A 24,356-nucleotide genomic window follows, 5' to 3' on the forward strand; every position below is an offset into this window, starting at 1 on the left:
TCTGAACAAGACTGGAAGAAAGTTTCACCACTTATTCCTAGAGCAACATTCAGTTAATTCATTAAGAAATACACATATTGAGCATCTACTGTATGCCTGGCAACTTGCTATGAGTTTCAGATACAGAAATAAGGAAGGTATTTAATCGACAGTTCAACATGTTCAATGCTATGGTGTGCTGTGGGAGCACAGGGAAAGAGATTATCAATTCTACTTGGAGAAGTCGGGAGGCCTCACAGAGGAAGTTAGACCTGTGTCCTAGATTTGGCTGGAAAAATGTTAGGATTATCCTCTCAATTGCTGTGGAGTAAGTGGAGTGGTATAGACAGCAGGGAAATTATTAAACCCTGATCAAAATTTCCCTGGGACCTAAGCAATTCATTGTCTGGTGATCCTAAAGCCTACATTAACCAGACAAACAGGACTGGAGTTTAAAGATAAATGGGCATGTTAGCATGGGACAATTCTGCAAGATAATCCTGTCTTCTCAATAGAGATGACATTTGTCACCATCTTTGACTAGAAGTTTAGTTAGTTTGGTTGTAACTGCAAATTCAGGGATGGACTCCCTCACAGGTCATGTGAGCTGTTTGAAGGCAGGGGCAGCGTTTTATCTTTGTATCTTCCATGCCTATGGATCACCTATGACAAATTAGTACCTATAAATTTAATCGGAGGGATGGATGGATAAAATAAAATCGATTTTGTTACTGGCATCCATTACACCCACGAACACCAGAGGGCTTAAGATACACTTTTTTTTTTTTTTTTTCTTTGAGAGAAGTCTCGCTTTTCTCCCCCAGGCTTGAGTGCAATGGCTCGATCTCTGCTCACTGCAACCTCCGTCTCCCGAGTTCAAACGATTCTCCTGCCTCTGCCTTCCAAGTAGCTGGGATTAAGGTCCCTGCCACCACGCCTGGCTAATTTTTGTATTTCTTAGTAGAGACGGGGTTTGCCCATGTTGGCCAGGCTGGTCTCGAACTCCTGGCCTCAGGTGATCCGCCCGCCTCGGCCTCCCAAAGTGCTGGGATTACAGGCGTGAGCCACCGGGCCCGGCCAAGATACACTTTTAAGGATGACGATCTCCATTATGTCACCACTGTACACATTAGACACAGGAAAAGTTCTCCTGTTCTAAGTTGTCTTTGGAGGCCATTAGAAGAAATATTCGTTCAAAGGTGGGAAGCTCTGCTGGGCTGGACTGAGTTCCTTAGGAGACGAGAAAGCCAAAAAGCCTTCCCCATGCCATGCCTGACGACCTTACTGGCTTCCCCTGACGTCCCTTTTCACAGCAACTGAAACCCACTTCCTGTCCGATCAGGAAGTAAGAAAGATTTTGGCTGTTAGTGGCTCCAGCGGAGAAATAACTGTAAAGAGTCTCCGTGCTGGAAACCTCCTCCAACACTAGAACTCAAGATCTCCTTTCCCCTACCTCTTCGGGATTCATCTTTAACTTATCACGGATACTGAGTGAGATAGTCGCGGTTAACAGACCGTTACATCCACGTCTACCCGGCAGACACTACAAGACCCAGAATACAGTTCGCTGCCTTCCGAAGAAAATAGCTCACGCATCCCAGCATGCAATGCGCTAACGAGGCCGCGAAGATTGTTTTTGTCCCGCCGAAACCGAGCAAAGCACGCTGGAACTTGTAGTCCTTGAGGCCCCTTCCTTAGGTCCTTCAGGCTACTCCGTCCGGCCCCGCCTATTCTCTGCTCTCCTGAACCTTTAGGCTCATCTCGGCCCATTTGAAGACCAGGAAGTTGATCAATCCCGAGGCTGCTGAGAGACGGTGGCGCGAGTGGGACAGTCGCCAGGGATGGCTGAGCGTGAGGATGCAGCGGGTGTCCGGGCTGCTCTCCTGGACGCTGAGCAGAGTCCTGTGGCTCTCGGGCCTCTCTGAGCCGGGAGCTGCCCGGCAGCCCCGGATCATGGAAGAGAAAGCGCTAGAGGTTTATGGTAATTAATTTTACCCGGCTCAGCATTTGGCGTTATAGGTGCAGGCCAGAGCTGAGGGGTGCGGGGATGATGGCCTCACCTGAGGGCTGGGAGGGGAGACCAGTTTTGTTTTTTTTTTTTTTTCTGGCCAGCTCTTGTCCGGGGCGTAGCAGGCACTTTCTTCGGGGTCCTAAGTCACGTGGGAGTGTGGGTCTTTCTGGGAACTGGACTCTGAAAGTAAACCTGGGGCAAGCCGACTCCGGAGATCTTAAGAGCTTCATTCTCCACGTGTGGCCTACGTCTTAGTGACCATTCCAAGACTTGTGGGAAGAGCACAAGTCTAGAGTGCTTGGTTAGGAAGCAAAACTGGCCTGATTGCACTACTAGAGCCTCGTTCTCTGGCTCCTGGACACACACTTTTGCTACCGCTGAGGGCACTTATAGGTGACAGTCGAGTTGGGGACTGGCCCAAGGTCACAGCCTCTCTCCGGCAAAGTCAGTAAGCAGAGGTCCCCGAAAGAAGAGAACGAGATTGGCTTCTTGTAGCGAGGCCTTGTATACACACACATCACACACATACACACTCTTACATATTGTATATTAAATATTTTCTGTTTAACCCTTGGGGCCATCTTTATTGTACAAACAAGGAAACGAAGGTTTAAAGAACTACCTGGAGGTCACACTGCCAGTAAGGAGCAGCGCAAAAAAGCGAAGACTGTGCCTTCTGGCTCTAAACTTAATGCACTTTCCACCATTTCACGACTGACTTACAACTGTTTTTTGTTTTTTAAATTATGTTGTATTGTTTTTGAAAACCGAAAAGACTGGATATAATATTGAGAGATCTAAACATAGAATACAAATATAATTCAAGTAAGGATTATAGGCCAGTAGAAGGACGCCAGGGTTAGGGAATACTTTGGGAGCTAATCTGGTTGACCTCTCTTAATGGAGGCAGGACTTACCTAATCAACCCCCAGGCAGATGATAATTATGAGTGAAATGATCTCCACAAAGCAGACAGACCACATCCCTGTCGTGCCAGATCTCTGTCCACATAATCTAGGGATGGTAGGGCAGTGGAGATACAACTTTGGAAGAGAGTGACTCTAGTCTTCAAACTGATACTGAAGGAAACCTATTTATGCAAAAATAGAGTATGTAATAGAAGGCCGTAGACTGAAAAAGAGATACAGAAATTCAGAGAAGGGGAGATACTAGTCTCTGACTGAGGGGAATCTGGAAAGACTTTGAAATAAAGAGGAGTCACTTGAGTTGGGCCTCAAAGAATAATTAGGATCTAGATATGTAGAGGGTCAGAGGGCATACTAAGAGGAAACTTAAAAGTATGGAGATAAGAAGATAGGAAATGACAGATAGATGGGGCTATAGGATAGGGTTTGTGGTTAAAGGTGGAGATGTGGTTGAATATTGTTTTAGGTAGTGGGATACAATTGGATACTGAAGGTTTTAAATATAAATGAAGAATTTTAATATCAGTGCAGGGCTGTGGAAGAATGTTAGTCTGGGGAGTATGAGGAGAGCTTTCTTTTAATTTTTTTTTTTTTTTTTTTTTTGAGACAGGGTCTCACTCTGGTGCCCAGGCTGGAGTGCAGTGGTGCAATCACAGCTCACTGCAGCCTTGACCTCCGAGGCTCAAGCCATCCTCCCACTTCAGCCTCCTGACTCACTGGGACTATAGGCATGCACCACCATGCCCAGCTGATTTTCGTGTTTTTTTGTAGAGATGAAGTTTTGCTATGTTACCCAGGCTGGTCTTGGACTCCTGAGCTCAAGTGATCTGCCTGTCTCGGCCTCCCAAAGGCTGGGATGACAGGCATGAGCCACCACACCCGACCCTTCTTTCTTTTTAAAGAAATAAAGCCAAACCTCTCAAATCTAGAAACTAGAAAACTAGAGAAATGTAATAAGGATGAGATTTAATTTCAGGGTTTAGTGGCATATAAAGAATATAATACAGTTAAATGAGCCTTATGGGGAGAAAGCCTAGTATGAGAGGCAGAAAATTCCTTTTCAGAAAACTCTGTTTCCCTAAGTCCCATGATAACACAGCTCTGTGAAACAGAAACTTTATCCACTTTCTTTCCTGTGTTTTCCAATTCTGTTTCTTTCTTTCTTTTTTTTTTTTTTTAATCCTGTCACCCAGGCTGGAGTGCAGTGACACAATTTTGGCTCACTGCAGCCTCAGCCTCCTGGGTTCAAGTGATTCTCCTACCTCATCCTCCTGAGTAGCTGTGATTACAGGCACATGCCACTACACCTGGCTAATTTTTATATTTTTAGTAGAGACGGGTTTTTGCCGTGTTGGCCAGGCTGGTCTTGAACTCCTGAACTCAGGTGGGTGGTCCACTTGCCTCAGCCTCCCAAAGTGCTGGGATTACAGGCATGAGCCATCATGCTTGGCAAAATTCTGTTTCTAATCAAGTGACAAGCCCAGGAGCAACTTAAAGAGAAAATAGTTTGTTCTTGTTTTTCCCAGTTGCATTTCTGATTACATATAATTTTGTGTGATAAATAATAGAGCAAAACTTCAGATTTGAGAACCTCAAGCACGTTCTATGTAAAGTTCTGCTTCTTTCCTTTCTACCTCACCATTTCTCCTTATTGTTCTCCTTTCCTTCATCTTTTTCTCCAGCCTCAGAGTAAGAAAGAAATCTTGTCTTTTCCAAGGCCAACCCAGACTCCTGAATTTTTGATCCCATTCCCTTCTGCTTATTTTACCAGTCTCCCTTCCTCACCACTTATATTTTCAATTTCTCTTCTCAAAGTTGCCCTTATACTTGTCATTGTTCTAGCTTCCTTATAAAGTCACTGTCCTTTTCCTGTCCCTCCTTTCCCAGCTAAGGCCCTAGGAAGACATTTTCAGTTCCTGCTTGCTTCCCCTTTTGCAATCCGGCTTCAGCCCACCCCCTCTCTACTGAAACTGCTTTCTTACAGCTGACTGGGGTGATAAATGAAAGACCTGTTTTAGCTCTCATCAGCCTGAATTTTTCTGCAGCATTTAATGTTATTAACCATCCCTGTCTTTCTTTCTCTAGTTCTTTTTGCTTTTATTTCTCATTCTGATCCCTAAATTAGGTGCTTCGCATGGATCTGTTGGGTCTCTTTTTTCTTTATACCACTGATTCTCAGACTGGGTTGTACCTAAGAACAACCTGAGGAATTTTTAAAACTCAAGGCCAGCAAACCAATTAAATCAGAGTCTCTGGAATTGGGGCCCAGCATCAGTTTTTGTTTGTTTGTTTGTTTTTGTTTTTTAGACGGAGTTTTTGCTCTGTTGCCCAGGTTGGAGTGCAATGACGGGATCTCGGCTCACTGCAACCTCTGCCTTCTGGGTTCAAGTGATTCTCCTGCCTCAGTCTCCCAAGTAGCTGGGATTACGGGTGCCCAGCACCATGCCTGAGTAATTTTTGTATTTTTAGTAGAGACGAGGTTTCACCATGTTCACTAGGCTGGTCTCCAACTCTTGACCTAAGGTGATCCACCAGCCTCAGCCTCCCAAAGTGCTAGGATTACAGGCCTGAGCCACTGCACCGGGCCTTGTTGTTTGTTTTGAAACATTCTTGGTAATTCCAATGTTCAGCCAAGGTTCTGCTTATTGTTTGTGAATCCTGTGGGTTTAACAACCACTCTAGCTTTGGTGCTGTTTTAAACCCTATGCTACAGTTCACCGCTTGCTAGAAAACTCCACTGGATAACCCCTTAAGCACCTCAAAATCATTCTGCATGAAATTGAACTCATTTGCCCTATGCCCCACCCAGATGTCTCCCTTGTTCTGTTTCTTTTAATTCTGCCAGTGTTCTCCTAGGTGCTATTTTAGGCCTGGTGTTTTTAGCTGGTATCATTGGTTCTGCTTTTTAGTCTGAGTCTAGCAGCTGATGATGAGTTACCAACTGACAGCACAGTGTTGTCCATGTCACTTGTCTCTAACCTCTTGAGGACTCCCTATTGCCAGTAGCTGGCTGTAAAAGACACTTGATGGTCAGACCCAAATCTCATACTCTAATACTCCTTTCACTTATGCCTACTTCCAGGCAAACTAGGGTTCTTCTTCTTTACTTTCCTTCACTTCATTTCTTTTTTTTTTTTTTGAGATGGAGTCTCACTCTTGTCGCCCAGGCTGGAGAGCAGTGGCTGGATCTCGGCTTACTGCAAGCTCCGCCTCCTTGGTTCACGCCATTCTCCTGCCTCAGCCTCCTGAGTAGCTGGGACTACAGGCACCCGCCACCATGCCTGGCTAATTTTGTTTTTGTATTTTTAGTAGAGACAGGGTTTCACCGTGTTAGCCAGGATGGTCTCGATCTCCTGACCTTGTGATCCACCCAAAGTGCTGGGATTACATGCATGAGCCACCACACCCAGCCTTTTTTTTTTTTTTTTGAGACAGGGTCTTGCTCTGTTGCCCAGGCTAGAGTGCAGTGACACAATCTCCGCTCTCACTGCAACCTCCGCCTCCTAGGCTCAAGCGATCCTCCTGAGTAGCTGGGACCACAGGCCTGTACCACCACACCCAGCTAATTTTTGTGTGTATTTTTTGTAGAGACGGGGGGGTCTCACTATGTTGCTGAGGCTGGTCTCGAACTTCTGAGTTCAAGTGATCTTCCTGCCTTTGCCTCTCAAAGTGTTTGGTTTACAGGTGTGAGCCACCATGCCCAGCTACTTTCCTTCCACTTTAAATGTCAAATATAATGTTACCTATTTTTCAAGGTTTTATTCAGATTCCACTCCTATGAAGCCTGATACCACATTATTTCAAGCTGAAAGTTATGTCTTCCTCTTGAGCTTCCATGACACTGTTTCCATTCTTACTATGTTTTCTCTGCAATGTCCGATTAGAGAAACTGGATATGGTCTTATAGTAATCCAAGAAAACAGTTTTCTCAAGAGGAAACCAGTAGTGAAAATTTCTGTCAGAAACCTGGGAGTTGCTGTAGTATTGGCTTAAATGTAAGAGAAGTCAGTGCTTAAATTAGGCCTGGCAAAATCTTTATTTAGAATAGTCATTTTTAATAGAATATCTTATCTCTGATGATTCTTTAGATTTGATTAGAACTATCCGGGACCCAGAAAAGCCCAATACTTTAGAAGAACTGGAAGTGGTCTCGGAAAGTTGTGTGGAAGTTCAGGAGATAAATGAAGAAGAATATCTGGTTATTATCAGGTTCACGCCAACAGTACCTCATTGCTCTTTGGCGACTCTTATTGGTAAGTTTTTATGTGCATACATGTATATTTATATAAATTCTAAATTATTCTTGCTGATATTGACCCATAATAACAATTTGCGTCATTGTTGAAAAATCATACAGTGTATGTATTACATTTATGGTTTACAGAGTATTTTTGTGTATTCATCTTCTGTAGTCCTCACAATTAGCTTGTTGAGTTAAAATATTATTATCTTCATTTTGCAGATGAGGAACCTGAAGCTCAGAGAGTTTAAGTGACTTGGACAGAATCAGGTAGCCAGGAAATGGTGAAACTAAGGCTCATACCCAGATTTCCTGACTCCAAATCTGCTTCTCCTTTAGTTATGTCAGGTTGCCCCTCCCAGGTATACATGCTCACAATTAATGGAGAGTGCATGTGGGCCAGCGCTTTTCCTCCGTTGTGGAGGTTGGAGTCGGTGGTGTCAGACTAACATTGCTGCCATCACCATCTCCTTTCAGTGACTCTTCTGCCTTCTACGTAGTATGGGCAGAAGTCCTGTTAGGAGGCTGGATTCCCAGTATTTTGGACTTGTTAGCAGGTACAGTAAGTGTCTTTGAACATATGCTTTGTTATAAAGGGATTTTATTTCAAACCAAATGTTCATGAGTAGGGGATTGATTAAATAATCAGTGATAGTGAATGTAAACAGTGGAATACTATGCAGCTATAAAGAATGAAGAAGCTCTGCATGTACTGATATGGAGAGATCTCTGTGACATACTGTTAAGAAATAAAAGCAAGTATTTTGCTATCATTTGTGTAAAAGCAAAAATATACATTTGTATTTGATTGCATATGCCTGAATAATATTAATACATAAATGAATAGCTATAAGGGTGTTAGCGGGTAATAGTGGTGGTGGGAGCTGGGCAGATGGGGGAAAGGGTGGGAGGGAGACTTTATACCATTTTATGTTTTTACATTTTTGAACCATGGGACTATCTCACCTATTAAAAATCAACAAGTTTATAAAAAATATTGAAAAGGTCACTATTTCATTATTATTTCCACTATTGTGATTTCTGTCTTTTCTCACTGGTTGACCTGGGTTCCCTCTATTAGTGGTTTCCACCATATAGGCCACATCTTGAGGTCTGTGAATCCATAGGTATTATTGTGGTTATTAAAATCCCATTGCTGACTGCACACGGTGGCTCACACCTGTAATCCCAGCACTTTGGGAGGCCAAGGTGGGTAGATCACTTGAGGTCAGGAGTTCGAGACCAGCCTGACCAACATGGTGAAACCCTGTCTCTACTAAAAAAAATACAAAATTAGGCCAGGTGTGGTGGCTCACACCTGTAATCCCAGCACTTTGGGAGGCCAAGGCGGACAGATCATGAGGTCAGGAGATGGGTAACACGGTGAAACCCTGTCTCTACTAAAGCTGGGCATGGTCGTGGGTACCTGTAGTCCCAGCTACTCGGGAGGTCGAGGCAGGAGAATGGCATGAACCCGGGAAGCGGAGTTTGCAGTGAGCTGAGATTGCGCCACTGCACTCCAGCCTGGGCATCAGAGTGAGACTCCATCTCAAAAAAAAAAAAAACATTAGCCAGGCATGATGACTCACACCTGTAATCCCAGCTACTTGAGAGGCTGAGGCAGTAAAATCACTTGAACCTGGGAGGCAGAGGTTTCAGTGAGCTGAGATCATGCCATTGCACACCAGCCTGGGCAACAAGAGCAAAAACTTCATCTCAAAAAAAAAAAATTCCCGTTGGCATGGTGGCTCACGCCTATAATCTCAGCACTTTGGAAGGCTGAGGCAACAGATCACTTGAGGTCCGAAGTTCAAGACCAGCCTGGCCAACATGGTGAAACCCCATCTCTACTAAAAATACAAAAATTAGCTGGGAATGGTGGCACGCACCTGTAATCCCAGCTACTCAGGAGGCTGAGGCAGGAGAATCGCTTGAACATGGGAGGTGGAGGTTACAGTGAGCTGAGATTGTGCCACTGCACTCCAGCCTAAGTAACAGAGCAAGACTCTGTCTCAAAAAAAAAAAAAAAAAAAAATCCCATTGCTAGAAAAAAACATTACTGAATGTTGAATGCATGATTATTTTTGGTCATTGGACAATTTGTGAATGAGCAGATACTGAAAGTACTGCTATGGGTGTTGTGGAGGGGGTGTCTTAAAATATTTTGACATATGAGCAAGAGTTCTTAAATAGAGAGTTCAAGAACCTATAGCAAATTTATTTATTTATTTATTTTTTGAGATGGAGTTTGACTCTTGTCGCCCAGGCTGGAGTGCAGTTGTGTGATCTTGGCTCACTGCAACCTCCACCTACAGGGTTCAAGCGATTCTTCTGCCTCAGCCTCCCAAGTAGGTGGAATTACAGGCGCCTGCCACCACGCCTGGCTAAATTTTTTTGTATTTTTAGTAGAGATGGGGTTTCACTATTTTGGCCAGGCTGGTCTCAAACTTACGATATCAGGTGATCCACCCTCCTCAGCCTCCCAAAGTGCTGGGATTACAGGCGTGAGCCACCATGCCCAGCCAGCAAATTCATTTGTTAAATTAACATTTATTTCAGTTATACAAGTAACATGTTTATTGGCAGTAATTTTGATACCCCACAAAAACATAAAGAAAAAATTGGCCTGTATGAAAGAATGTGGGCACAGACTCCTGTGGGAGGCTGAGGCAGGGGAGAATCAGCTGCCAGACCAGGCGGAGGTTGCAGGAAGCCGAGATCATGCCTGCACTCAGCCCAGGTGGCAGTCACGAGACTCCGTCTCAAGAATATATGCTCTGGAGGCTGGAATTCCCAAGATCTAGTGGCTGTCCTGTGTGTGTGTATGGGCTTGGGCAGAGTTATGCCGGCCTTTCTAAGACCAGTTTCCTTATCTGTAAAATAGGAATAATAGGATATATCTGTAGAGTTGTAAGAGTTAAGTAATAACATGAAATATCTGAATTATTTTTCTCATTAAATATTTCTTTTTTTAAACTTTTGTTGTTGAGACTGGGTCTCACTCTCGCCCAGGCTGGAATGCAATGACACGATCTCGGCTCACTGCAGGCAGCCTCCACCTCCCGGGCTCAAGTGATCCTCCCTCCTCAGTCTCCTGAAAAGTTAGAACTTCAGGCAGGCGCCACCATGCCTGGCTAGTTTTGCCATGTTGCCCGGGCTGGTCTCAAATTCCTGGGCTCAAGCAATACACATGCCTCAGCCTCCCTAAGTGCTGGGATTACAGACATGAGCCACCATACCCGGCCATCATTAAATATTATTTAATTATATAGTTATAGGTTACATGCTAATCATATTGATACATCGTAAGTTTTGTAACCATTTGGACTACTTCTAGCCTTTTGCAATTATAAATAATACTGTGATGAGCAACTTTATTTTATTTTATTTTTTGAGATGGAGTCTCACTTTATCGCCCAGGCTGGAGTGTAGTGGTGCAATCTTGGCTCACTGGAGCTTCCACCTCCCAGGTTCAAGTGATTCTCCTGCCTCAGCCTCCCAAGTAGCTAGTATTACAGGCGTCCTCCACCATTCCCAGCTAATTTTTGTATTTTTAGTAGAGATGGGGTTTCACCATGTTGGCCAGCCTGGTCTCGAGCTCCTGACCTCAAGTGATATGCCCGCTTCGGCCTACCAAAGTGCTGGGATTACAGGTGTGAGCCATCGCGCCTGACCGGACAACTTTATGTATAAATTTTTTTTTTTTTTTTTTAAATTTTTTTGAGACAGAGTCTTGCTCTGTCGCCCAGGCTGGAGTGCAATGGCACGATCTTGGCTCACCACAACCTCCACTTCCCAGGTTCAAGCGATTCTCCTGCCTCAGCCTCCTGAGCAGCTGGGATTACAGACATGTGCCACCACACCCAGCTAATTTTGTATTTTTAAAATAGAGATGTGGTTTCTCAGGCCGAGCGCGGTGGCTCACGCCTGTAATCCCAGCAATTTGGGAGGCCAAGACGGGTGGATCACGAGGTCAGGAGATCGAGACCATCCTGGCTAACACGGTGAAACCCCATCTCTACTAAAAATACAAAAAATTAGCCGGGCGAGGTGGCGGGCGCCTGTAGTCCCAGCTACTCGGGAGGCTAAGGCAGGAGAATGGCGTGAACCCAGGAGGCAGAGCTTGCAGTGAGCCAAAATCGCGCCACGACACTCCAGCCTGGGCGACAGAGTGAGACTCCGTCTCAAAAAAAAAAAAAAAGATGTGGTTTCTCCATGTTGGTCAGGCTGGTCTCAAACTCCCAACCTCAGGTGATCTGCCCACCTCGGCCTCCCAAAGTGCTGGAATTATAGGGGTGAGCCACCGTGCCTGGCCTTATATAAATATTTTTATATATCTCATTATTGCCTCAGGATAAATTCCTATACGTGGAATAATTGGGTTAGATTATGTACGTATTTTGAAGCCTTATGGTATATATTGGTAAATCCCTATTTGGAAGTTTATACTCTTTGATGCAGGAGTTAAGGAAATAATTTTATAGAAGAAAATATTCACCAGATGTGGTGGCCCACACCTGTAATTGTAACACTTTGGGAGGCTGAGGTGAGAGGATCACTGGAGCCTAGGAGTTTGAAACCAGCAATCTCTAAAAAAGAAAAAAAAAAAAACATGAAAAAAATTTGAATAAGTACAAATTGCATCATGATTGCAGTTATAGAAATATCAGGAGAGTGCATGAAATAAAAATAACTGTTCTGTAAGGGTGCTAACATGAGATTATGGTTGGTATTTCAGATATGTACACTTCCTGAAGAAAGTTTTGTCTTAGCCCTTTTGTTATGGATTTCAGCTAAGACCATTGGCTTTTTATTTTTATTTATTTATTTATTTATTTTGAGACAGAGTCTTGCTCTGTTGCCCAGGTTGGAATGCAGTGGTGCTATCTTGGCTCACTGCAACCTCCGCCTCCTGGGTTCGAGCAGTTCTCGTGCCTCTGCCTCCAAGTAGCTGGGATTACAGGCACGTGCTACCATGCCCAACTAATTTTTTGTATTTTCAGTAGAGACGGGGTTTCTCCATGCAAACTCCTGGCCTCAAGTAATCCACCCGCCTTGGCCTCCCAAAGTGCTGGGATTACAGGTGTGAGCTACCACGCCCAGCCTATTGGCTTTTTAGAGAATTGTATAATAGTGTGTCATAGTAGTTATGTTCAGTCAACACAGCTGGAAAACTTGAGAGAGCCCTTTGTCTCTGATGTGTTAAGATATACTCCTCCCGAGCTGGTAGTCCTAGCCCGGAAAGGTGCCTGAGTAAGAGTATCACCTATTCAGTGTTACCTTGGTAAGTGATTGACAAGACTCCAAGGGAACAAGAGGGGTAAAGCAGGGAAACAAGTTGATAATCATTTGTGGTGACTTATTCCAGATAAGAATGGCTGAAGGCAGCTGTGGTCCAATGGGAAGGGTCATAGGGTTTGGAGGTCAGAAGGTGTAGGTTTGGGTTCTACCTCTGCCACTTGTTAACTAATTAATGTTAAACAAATCACTTACCTTGGTTTCTTGGCTGTAAAATGAAAATTATAAAATAGTATAAAATAGTATTAGCTGTTTTTATACTATTATTGTACACTTGTGTGTCAGGTACTGTTTTAAACACATTACATAACAAGTTATTCCTCATAGCAACCCTATATATTGTGATATTATATTTTTTATTATTATTATTATTATTACTTTTAGAGATGGGGTCTTGCTATATTGCCCAGGCTGGTCTTGAACTCCTGGGCTCAAGCAATCCTCCTGCCTTGGCTTCCCAAAGTGCTGGGATTACAGGCATGAGCCACCTTGCCCAGCTGATACTATAATACCTGTTTTACAGATAAGGAAACTGAAGCTCAGAGAAGTTAAGTAACTTATGCAGGATCATAGCGAGTCTGTAGTGAAGCTACTTTTGAAACCTAAAGTATCTCAATTATGCTGTACTACTTCTCTTGAGGATAATGATGCTCAAAAAAGTGCTTTGTGAATTGTAAAACACCTACCAACAGTGACTAAAATACATGAGGATATTCAGACAGTACACAGATAACAAATTAAGGAGACAATGGTGGGGCCAGGCGAAGAGGAACTCTCCCAAATATGCTTTAAGGCAGATCCTCTGAAGAGAGACCCTCTTAAGGAAATGATATATTTTCTTTAGAATTCTCTAATATTTATTATGGAACTACTGTATTCAAGACTGTAAGAGGCCAGGTGCAGTGGCTCACGCCTGTAATACCAGCACTTTGGGAGGCCGAGGCGGGCAGATCACTTGAGGTCAGGAGTTTGAGACCAGCCTGGCCAACATGATGAAACCTCGTCTCTACTAAAAATACAAAAATTAGTGGGTGTGGTGGTTTGCTTCTGTAGTCCCAGCTACTTGGGAGACTGAGACAGGAGAATCTCTTGAACCCGGGAGATGAAGGTTGCAGTGAGCTGAGATCTTGCCGCTGCACTCCAGCCTGGGCGACAGAGCAAGACTCTGTCTCAAAAAAAATAAATAAGTAAATAAAGACCCCGTGGCAAGCACCACCTCATTATATCTCATCTACTCCTTTTCCTTGTTTTGGGATTTTTCAAAAAATTCTCTTAGAAAACAAAATGGTACTTAGAAAACCAAAACCAAGTTATTACCTCCCTAAAAGATAAGTAGTCTAACAATTATATCTTGCTGTATTGCTGTATGGTTTGAGGTTTTGTTGATGTGTCTTAGCATGGGATGATAAACTGAACTTCAGTGGAACTTTTTTTAAAGAAGTTACTGTATTTGTACCTTGCAGGCATAAAGGATTACAAATTTGAGAGGTTTTATATGGCCCTTTTAAAATGGCTTTGACTTGGTTTTTATTTTTTGTGTGGCCTGGCCTGTTGTGGGGCATTTTAAAAAGTTAATTGAATTGGCCAGGTGGGGTGGCTCATGCCTGTAATCCCAGCGCTTTGGGAGGCTGAGGCACGCGGATCACTTGAGGTAAGGAGTTTGAGACCAGTCTGGCCAACAAGGCAAAACCCCATCTCTACCAAAAATATACAAAATTAGCTGGGTGTGGTGGCATGCACCTGTAATCCCAGCTACTCAGGAGGCTGAGGCAGGAGAATTGCTTGAACCGAGAGGCAGAGGTTGCAGTGAGCCGAGATCGCACTCCTGCACTCCAGCCTGGGTGACAGTGTGAGACTCCATCTCAAAAAAAAAAAAAAAAAAGCTTAATGAGTTAATTGACTTTTGCTGGAAGGCCAACTAATGTAGTAAAAATGGCCTGGGCTTTCTAGTGCTCATAGGTTCCAATCCCAATTCTGCCACTATTGTAACTCAGTGACCTTGAGGAAGTTACATTGTGACCTTGGTTTAAAAATTTGTAGAAGGGGGTTAGTAATAGTTTATTGGATTATCCTAAGGAATATGTAAGATTATATAGTAAATGTCCTTGTGTGGTGCCAGACTCAAAGGAGCTCTGCTCTGGATTGAGCCAAAGCTGTTTTCAGTGACTATGTTGTATGGGGGCACATAAACGAAGCTGTATGCTTTTTCAAGAACCAATAAGAAGCAATAAAGAGATGACTGGAGGTGTTTTTTTCCCTCCACAGGGCTGTGCTTAAGAGTAAAACTTCAGCGATGTTTACCATTTAAACATAAGGTAAGAAAGATGTGTTTTTGTTGTTGTTGTAAAACAGCTTTGTTGAGATATAATTCACATACCACACAATTCACGTATTTATAGTGTACCATTTCAGTGGTTTTTGCTTGTCTGTTACTCATTTGCTTATCTGTTATTCAGTTGATGGACATTTAGGTTGTTTCTACTTTTTGTCTATTATAAGTAATGCTGCTATGAACATTCATGTATAAGTTTTTGTGTAGGCATATGTTTTCATTTCTTTTCCACCTGTGAGTGGAATCGCCCAGTCCTATGGTAACTCTGTGGTTAACATTTTGAGGAATTGTTTGTTTTCCACAGTGGCTGCAGCATTCTGCAGTCCCACCAACACTGTATGAGGGTTCCCACTTCTCTACATCCTTGCTAACATTTATTATTATCTTTGATTATAGCCATTCTAGTGAGTATGAAGTGATGGTTTTTTGTTTTGTTTTTGTTTTTGTTTGAGTCGGAGTCTCACTCTGTCACCCAGGCTGGAGTGCAGTGGTGCCATCTTAGCTCACTGCAACCTCTGCCTCCTGGGTTCAAGCGATTCTGCTGCCTCAGCCTCCTGAGTAACTGGGACTACAGGCGCCCGCTACCACGCCTGGCTAATTTTTTGTATTTTTAGTAGAGACGGGGTTTCACTATATTGGCCAGGCTGGTCTCCAACTCCTAACCTCGTGATCCACCCGCCTCGGCCTCCCAAAGTGCTGGGATTACAGGGGTGAGCCACCACACCCAGCCTTGTTTTTGTTTTTGAGACAGTCTCGCTCTGTTGCCAGGCTGGAGTACAGTGGCGCAATCTCAACTCACTGTAACCTCCTCCTCCAGGGTTCAAGTGATTCTCATGCTTCAGCCTCCCAGACAGCCGGGATTATAAGCATGTACCACCATTCCCGGCTAATTTTTTTTTATTTTTAGTAGAGACAGGGTTTCACCATGTTGGCCAGGCTGGTCTTGAACTCTTGGCCTCAAGTAATCCACTGCCTCGGCCTCCCAAAGTGCTGGGATTACAGGCATGAGCCACCACACCCTGCTGTCATGGTGGTTGTGATTTTTACTTCTCTGGTGGCTAATAATGTTGAGAACCTTTTCATGTGCTTTTTGGCCATTTGTATATCTTTGGAGAGCTGTCTATTCAGATCCTTTGCCCATTTTAAAATAAGGATGTGTTTTTATTATTGAATTATAAGAGTTCTTTATATATTCTAAATACAAATCCCTTATCAGATATGATTGGCAAATATGTTCTCCCATTCTCTGTGTCGTCTTTTCAGTTTCTTGAAGGTGTCCTTTACAGTACAAAAGCTTTAAATTTTGATAAAGTCTCATTCGTTTTTAATTTTTTTACTTGTGCTTTTGGTGTGATATCTGAGGAAAATGTTTTTAACCCTACTATTGAGCAAGAATATGGATATCACAGTTAATTCATAGTAATTGGTTATAACTCATGAATGATTCAGGCTTGTCTCTTACTGCCTTTTGTAATTGCTGGGCAATTATGCCTTCTCTATCTTGCTGCTGCCAAGCCTTTACACAGAGTACCCTGTCTAACTTGGAGTTCCTTTCCTCCCATCTCATATGTTCAAATCCTACACATCTTTTTTGTTTGCTATTGAGACAGCGTCTTGCTCTGTCTCCCAGGCTGGAGTGCAGTGGTGTGATCACTGCTTACTGCAGCCTCTATCTCCCAGGCTCAACTGATTCTCCCACCTCAGCCTCCCAAGTAGCTAGGACTATAGGCATGTACCGCCATGCCTGGCTAATTTTTTCTTAATTTTTGGTAGAGATGAGGTCTCTCTTTGTTGCCCAAGCTAATCTCAAACTCCAGGGCTCAAGTGATCATCTTGCCTTGGCCTCCCAAAATGTTGGGATTATAGGCATGAACCACTGGCCTGGCCAAATCCTACCCACATTTTAAGGCCCAGTGAAATACTTTTTTTATTTTCCATGATGTCAGTCCTGATTTCTTCTCTTTTTTAAAATGAATTTTTATTTATCTTTTTAAATTTCTTTCTTTTTTTATCTTTAATTTTTTTTTAAATTTTTTTGTATTCACCTTTCCATACTACTAGTCCTGATTTCCATAACTAAACCTATTTCTTTTTTTGAATTGCCATAGCTCTTTCTTTTTTCTTTCTTTTTAAAGACAGAGTCTCACCCTGTTGCCCAAGCTGGAGTACAGTGGTATGATTACAGCTCACCGAACCTTTGATCTCCTGGGTTCAAGTGAGCCTCCCTCCTTACCCTCCCAAGTAGCTGGAACCACAGGCATATGCCACCATGCCCAGCTAATTTTATGGTGACAGAGTCTCACTATGTTACCCAAGCTGGTCTCGAACTCCTGGGCTCAGGCAGTCCTCCCACCTCAGTCTCCCAAAGTGTTTGGGATTATAGGCATGAGCCACTGCACCTGGCCCCATGGCTCTTTCTTTGTCTTCTGATGTAGAGAGTGTCATTTTCTAACTTGTGTTCTAACTATTTAATTTTCATCTTCCCTCCTGGACTGTCAGCTGCTGCTGCTTCTTTTTTTTTTTTTTTTTGTGATGGAATCTCGCTCTGTTGCCCAGGCTAGAATGCAGTGGTACGATCTAGGCTCAGTGCAGCCTCTGTCTCCTGGGTTCAAGCGATTATCCTGCCTCAGCCTCCCAAATAGCTGGGATTACAGGCGCACACCACCACACCCAGCCAAATTTTTGTATTTTTAGTAGAGCCAGGGTTTCGCCATGTTGGCCAGTTTGGTCTCGAACTCCTGACTTCAGGTAATACACCTGCCTCAACCTCCCAAAGTGCTGGGATCACAGTCATGAGCCACCACACCTGACCAGCTGTCAGCTTCTTGAAGTCAAGATTCATAAATGATACATCTCTGTGTTCCTGCTATGATCTTATACATATTAGCAGCTCAATAAATATGTCTTAAATTGAGTAAATTAATAAATTATAATACTAGTGGTTTATGATGCCCTGTGAATTTTATTTTACTTTGCATTTTTAACTGTTTTAATTACAGTGTTTAACTTTTTATTTGGAATTAAAATAATGAAAGAAAAGAAATAAAATAGTGAAGAATAGTACAAAGAAATTACATATATCCTTCACCCAGATTCAGATTCACTAATTGTTAACATTTTGCCACATTTGGTTTATCATTAATTTCTGTCTATATATGTACACACACACACACACACACACACACAGTTTTTGGAAATGTTTGAGTGCAGATGTAATGCCCCGTTACTCTGAATACCATAGGATGTATTTCCTGAAAACAAAGACATTCTCTTACATTACCACAGTATAAATTTCAAAACCAGCACATTGATACAGTACTGTCATCTAATCTACAGCATATATTCAAATTTCCCCTGTTGTCTGGTAACATCCTTCATGGTGGTCCCTCCTCCTGGCTCTGGTCCTCTACCCATCACACATTGCATTAGTTGTCATGTCTTTTAGTCTCATTTAATTTGGAGTAGTTCCTTAGCCTTTGTTTCATGATCTTGATAGTTTTGAAGAATGTAAACCAGGTATTTTATAGATTGTCCCTCAAACTGAGTTTTCAATTTATGTATTGAAATGCATAAATTGCATTTTACGGTTAGATTCAGTTTATGCATTTTTGGCAAGAATACTGAATAAATGTGTTCTCATTGCATCACATCAGAGGCCTATAAATTCAGTTTGTTCCATTATTGGTGACAGCTCCCCTCATCAATTGTTTAGTTACCCCAAAATATAGTTCATATAGGAATAGCTGCATAAATGCTGCCTCTTCCCCTTTATCATTTTTAGAATAATGAGTCCTGCATAAATTTATACTGAAGTAAATCGGTATAGAGTGATTCTATACCTGTTGCTTTGCGGTCTAGAATAAGTAGGAGAAAGGTGTTTTGTTTTGTTTCGTTTTGTTTTTTTTGAGACAAAGTCTTGCTCTCTCACCCAGGCTGAAGTGCAGTGGCACAATCTCAGCTTACTGCAACCTCCGCCTTCCAGGTTCAAGGGATTCTCCTGCCTCAGCCTCCCGAGTAGCTGGGACTACAGGCGCATGCCACCAGGCCTGGCTAATTTTTTGTATTTTTAGTAAAGACAGGGTTTTACTATGTTAGCCAGGATGGTCTCGATCTCCTGACCTCGTGATTCACCTGCCTCGGCCTCCCAAAGTGCTGGGATTACAGGCGTGAACCACCGCGCCCGGCCTGTTTTGTTTTTTTAAGGAGATTGGGGCCAGGTGCAGTGGCTCACGCCTGTAATCTCTATACTTTGGGAGACCTAGGTGAGCAGATTACTTGAGCTCAGGAATTCAAGACCAGCTTGGGCAATATGGCGAAACCCTATCTCTACAAAAAAAAATGGAGACGAGGGAGGAGAGGGGAGGGAGTGTGGGAGCTGAGGTGGGAGGATCACCTGAGCCCAGGAAGTCGAGGCTGTAGTGAGACATGATCGCGCCACTGCACTCCAGCCTGGGTGACAGAGTAAGACCTGTCTCAAAAAAAAAAAAAAAAAAGATTGACCTAGATGACCTTTAAGGTCCCTTTTAACTATAATAAGTTATGATTTTTCTCACTCATGAGAAATATCTCAGTAGTAAATAAGTAAATAAAAATTAGTTCATCTGTTCCAATGTTCTCTGGAAAGTAGATGTCTTTATTCCAGCATACTGTCTTTACCACAGGATTTGCAATAATTTTGTAGGTTGTCTCAGAAGCTCTGGGTCTTGGAGGGTAGCTCATGTCTATGGGTGCAGCAGGGCCAGGAGGGATAGCTTAACCAGTATTATACTTGAGAATAAATTTAGCAAGATAATAATGAATGAGAAAAGAAGGATGCTGAAAACTGTATATTGTGATCCCATTTTTGTAAAACAAGCAATGTGAAGAAACATCCAACCCTGGGGGGTGTGTGTGTGTGTGTGTGTGTGTGTGTGTGTGTATGTAAAATCTGTGTAAGATTATGTGGGTATAGAGAAGAATATGGAAGAAACCACACTAGATCATTATTGTAGATTTCCTAGGTCAGTCGCAGGGCAGCAGGAAGTTTAGATACCGAGCTGGGAAGAAGTAGAGTGCAAAGAGAGATATTCTTAAGTAAAACAACACATATGAGATCTCATTTGTGTAAAATGGTATTTTTGTGTATTCATAAAAAAATTAATGGAAGTACCACTGGCAGGCCTTTCCCAGGTGACCAAAATAAAAAATCCTACTCATTTTGGTCCTTTTTCTTTAGAGAAGGATGTGGGAGGCTTGTCCCTAAGTCTCTGATGTTAGAAACAAGATTTGGGGCTGCTGGGCACAGTGGCTCATGCCTGTAATCTCAACACTTTGGGAAGCCGAGGCAGGTGGATCACCTGAGGTCAGGAGTTTGAGACCAGTCTGGCCAACATGGCAAAACCCCATCTCTACTAAAAAAAAAAAAAAAAAAAAAATAGCTGGGTGTGGTGGCATGCGCCTGTAATTCTAGCTACTTGGGAGGCTGAGGTAGGAGAATCGCTTGAACCCAGGAGGTGAAGGTTGCAGTGAGCCAAGATCACGCCACTGCACTCCAGCTTGGGCAACAGAGTGAGACTCCATCTCAAAAAGAAAAAAAACAAACAAAAAAACAGGATTTGGGCCCTCATCCCTAGATGTGTGAATTTACTGTACATTCCACTTCACTCTCTTATCTTAGAATGTGCTAATGTTTTTTCTTTTACTTTTTTTTCCCTTTCCAGTTGGAAATCTACATTTCTGAAGGAACCCATTCAACAGAAGAAGACAGTAAGTAAATGTTAAAACATAATTGAAAAATAATTGAAAAACAACTTCAGATAGTATTTGGATCCAATATCTTGGATATTGGATTCTTCCGCCAGCCAAGTATCTACTGGGTTACTTTTAAAAAAGTACATAATTAGTTATTAGCTCTTCCTTCTTAGGTGAGGAAACCTAGGCATTTCAAAGTAGTAATTTTTGCAGTGGACTCTTGAGTGCGCTGGAGCCCATGGATGTTGACTGGTTTGGGCCAGTGGCTGCACATCTGTAAAGAATATCCAGCGCTAGGGACCATGACTTACGAGCTCTAAGTAGGCTTCTTTTCTTTGGTGGCAGGATAGAAAGAGCTGTGTACTTGAAATTGAAAGTCTAGCAAGTAGAGCTTTAGTGAATCTTGGGGTAGGTGCTGTCTCTCTGGGTTAGTATATTAGAATGGGAGTGGGTTTTATATAGAGGACCTCTGGCCTACAGAGAGAAATCAATCAGTAGCTACTTAAAAATAGCAGAAGTGGGGTTTGGGAAAAGCAAAAGACAAAATGTTCTGTATGAGCCATGTGTTACCTTAAAAACAGAATTTTAATGTTTTTAATCTACAAATGATAGAGTGCAAATAATGAGAAATACATTTAAAAGGCACGTTATACTTGTTTCATCACTAAGTAAATTGAGAAGGTGGGAAGAAATAGCAGAGGAATGGAAGAAAGAGATAATAGAGGAAGGGCGACAGTGAGACAGATACCCAGAAGACTCAGAAAGGCATGCACAGGGCTGGAGAGAGACACACAAAATCTCCTACATAAAAGAGAGCTCTAGAGAGGGAAGCCTGCTGCTTCCAGAGGAACAGCCCATCCAGGAAACTTTTTAGGTACTGTCATGAAAACTATTAAAAACCATGTCCTATCTATAGTTCTAGACATGTAGATTATTATACTCTTTGTGACTTGAATTTCTTTAAACCCCATGAGCTGAGGGCTTCTACCTCTGATTTAGAAAATAAGAATTTAGGTACCGTAAATCCACTCAGGTTATCCTTTTGAAATTCCTTGAATGATGAGATTTTACAGCAGCAATAATATTAAACCTTATGATTCTTGTTTTACATTTAGTAAATATTTACTAAGTGCCTTCTATGTGTGGGTACAGTTCAGCCTTTGAGATGCATTCCTGCCTTTGTGGAGCCTACATTGTAGTAGGAAGAAACTAAATTGAAAATATTTTCACAGGAATATGTGTATGTTTGTGTGTATTCTACATGAGACATTTTAGCAGCATCCCAGAAAACTCAATCCACATTAAGAATATAGTTGTCTCTCTTTTGAACTCTTCTGTTAAGAGTGCTGTTAGCTAATTACAGAAAACGTAATGGGCCAATACCTTTATTATATGAAGATCCATTCAAACTAATTTTAAAAAAAGATCTAGTAGATTAACAGAAACAGAACAGGAAATTCATGCAAGAAGAATTAATATATGCACATGGAAAATGTTCTATATTCCTATTAGTCAAGGAAATGCAAATTATAACAATAACATTGAGCCGTTTTCTACCTCCTGTTTTATGTATGTATATGTGTGTATTTGTTTTTATTAAATAATACCAGCTATTGCCCAGGCATGGTGGTTCACACCTGTAACCCTAGCACTTTGGGAGGCCAAGGCGAGAGAATGCCTTGAGGCCAGAATTTGAGGCCAGGATTTCAAGAGTAGCCTGGGCAACGTAGTGAGACCCTGTCTCTACAAAAAAATTTGAAAATTAGCCACGTGTGGTGGCTCATGCCTGTGGGAGGCTGAGGCAGGAGGATCTCTTGAGCCCAGGAGTGGGAGGTTACAGTGAGCTATGATTGCACCACTGCACTCAAGCCTGGATGACAGAGCAGGACCCTGTCTCAAAGGATAATAATAATAATGATAATACTACCAGGTATTGCTGCCAAACTGATAGCTCATGTATTGGTGTTGACAATATAAATTGGTGAGTAATTTTGGGAAGTAAATCATTGATATGAATCACACCATAAAAATATTCATACTCTTAAAAAAATCCCATTTTTGAGAATATTTCCAAAAAGAAGGCTATATGTTTAAAGGTATTCATTGTAGCATAGTGTTCATAATTACTTTAGAACACTTAAGACTTTTACCATGTTAAATAACCCTGTAGTTTAAAATACAGGCTTAAGGGATGAAAAATAGCAATTTTCAAAATTGTATTTACTCTGAATATAACTGTATAAAAATATATATATGGACAAAGACTAGAAAGAAAAAAATAGATGTGGTAAGTAGTAGAATTCTAGTAGATATTTTTCTCTTAAGTCTGCCTTCTAGATGGGAAATTACATTATGAGTAATTAGCCAAAGACAGCTTTAAGTTCTCAAGGCGTTCAAGTTTTTGTTTCAGCAGACTAATAAAAATACTGTCTGGCGCTGTATATTGACACAGTTCTTCTGCTAACTTTTGTCTGTGTATTTTTCAGTCAATAAGCAGATAAATGACAAAGAGCGAGTGGCAGCTGCAATGGAAAACCCCAACTTACGGGAAATTGTGGAACAGTGTGTCCTTGAACCTGACTGATAGCTGTTTTAAGAGCCATTGGCCTGTAATTGTTTGATATATTTGTTTAAACTCTTTGTATAATGTCAAAGACTCATGTTTAATACATAGGTGATTTGTACCTCAGAGCATTTTTTTAAAGGATTCTTTCCAAGCCAGATTTAATTATAAGGTAGTATCTAATTTGTTCAATGTATAACATTCTCAGGATTTGTAACACTTAAATGATCAGACAGAATAATATTTTCTAGTTATTATGTGTAAGATGAGTTGCTATTTTTCTGATGCTCATTCTGATACAACTACTTTTCGTGTCAAATATCTACTGTGCGCAAATGTACTCAATTTAAATCATTACTCTGTAAAATAAACAGATGATTCTTGTAACGACTCACTGTTTTTATTGGATTGTAAATTCCAGTGTAAATGTCAACTCCTAAAAGATATCTTCAAAGGTTTATTTTTGCTGATTATTTTGTAGAATCAGAGATGTGAGAACCAAAAGGAACCCTTAAGATTGGGCCTACCTTCCTTCCAAGGAGAGTCCTGGACCCCTTCATAGATAAGGAACAAATGTGGAGAAGGCTAGATGGCATACACAGTTTTGGAGATCAAGAAGTCCACCAAAGAAGTTTTGATTAAACCAACCTAAATGTATGGTCTGCACTTTATTTGTACTTCATTTGGTTTGTTTTAGGGGTTAATGGTTATGTGACGTATAGTAGCCTCGAACATGGCCCCCATGATCCTCACTTGCTGGTATTCATGCCCTTGTATAGTTTCCTTCCATATTGAATTAGAGCTGATGGGTGTGACTAATACAGAATAACAGAAGTGACAGTGGGTGACTTCTGAGGCTAGATCATAAAAGGTATTGCTGTTTTCACCTTAGTCTGTTGGATTGCTCATTCTGTGGGAATCCAGCTACTATGTCAGAGAACTCAAACCACCCTGTGGAGAGTTCCACGTGGAGTGCAACTGAAGTCTCCCAGCAACAACCAGCGCCAGTTTGCAAACCATGTGAGTGAACTCCTGAGCCAGAACTGCCTGGCTCCCAAAGTCTGGACCCAGGCACTGTCTTGGGTGCCAGGGACACAAAGATAAATCAGCCATTGTCTGCCCTGGAGTTCATACTTATCAACCTATACCTTCAGCTTCTCTCTGTTCTAGGCAGTGAGTGATTCAGGCTCAGTTTTATCTGGTGCCTGAGCTAGCCCTGGCCAAGTAGAAACAGAAGCCAGGCAGCAGGTCCAAAGACAAAACCATGCCTTAGGGAC

General features: G+C 42.1%; 2 protein-coding genes across 3 annotated transcripts in view; one reads left to right on the forward strand and one right to left on the reverse strand.

Annotated features, from left to right (window-relative positions):
• Positions 1-1,514, reverse strand: part of SNX1 (sorting nexin 1) — a 44,583-nt gene extending 43,069 nt beyond the window's left edge. Inside the window, exon 1 of the mRNA XM_009210364.4 lies at positions 1,433-1,514. Coding sequence (XP_009208628.1) covers positions 1,433-1,447 — 15 coding nt within the window. The 5' untranslated portion in view covers positions 1,448-1,514. The remainder of the gene's footprint in view (positions 1-1,432) is intronic.
• On the forward strand, positions 1,437-23,736 carry CIAO2A (cytosolic iron-sulfur assembly component 2A). Of its 2 annotated transcripts, none has more exons than XM_021941742.2 (5): positions 1,437-1,960; positions 7,005-7,169; positions 14,720-14,769; positions 20,486-20,531; positions 23,561-23,736. In XM_021941742.2, the coding sequence occupies exons 1-5, from the start codon at positions 1,837-1,839 to the stop codon at positions 23,572-23,574; spliced, it is 399 nt and encodes a 132-aa protein (XP_021797434.1). In that variant the 5' UTR covers positions 1,437-1,836; the 3' UTR covers positions 23,575-23,736. The 2 variants fall into 2 exon arrangements, with proteins under 2 accessions (XP_021797434.1, XP_003901095.1); XM_003901046.3 differs by lacking the exon at positions 23,561-23,736 and adding an exon at positions 23,003-23,466 and having other exon boundaries at positions 1,445-1,960.
• Positions 23,737-24,356: the final 620 nt, after the last annotated feature.

The sequence above is a fragment of the Papio anubis genome, chromosome 7 (genome assembly GCF_008728515.1).
Source record: "Papio anubis isolate 15944 chromosome 7, Panubis1.0, whole genome shotgun sequence".
Lineage (NCBI taxonomy): Eukaryota > Metazoa > Chordata > Mammalia > Primates > Cercopithecidae > Papio > Papio anubis.

What these genes read in the sequence shown, in the direction of transcription:
- CIAO2A (XM_003901046.3), top strand. Translation starts at nt 1,837, where the DNA reads ATGCAGCGGGTGTCCGGGCTGCTCTCCTGGACGCTGAGCAGAGTCCTG. An exon ending in GAAAGCGCTAGAGGTTTATG is followed by an intron (nt 1,961 to 7,004) that starts GTAATTAATTTT and finishes ATGATTCTTTAG; the next exon opens with ATTTGATTAGAACTATCCGG. An exon ending in GTTTACCATTTAAACATAAG is followed by an intron (nt 14,770 to 20,485) that starts GTAAGAAAGATG and finishes TTCCCTTTCCAG; the next exon opens with TTGGAAATCTACATTTCTGA.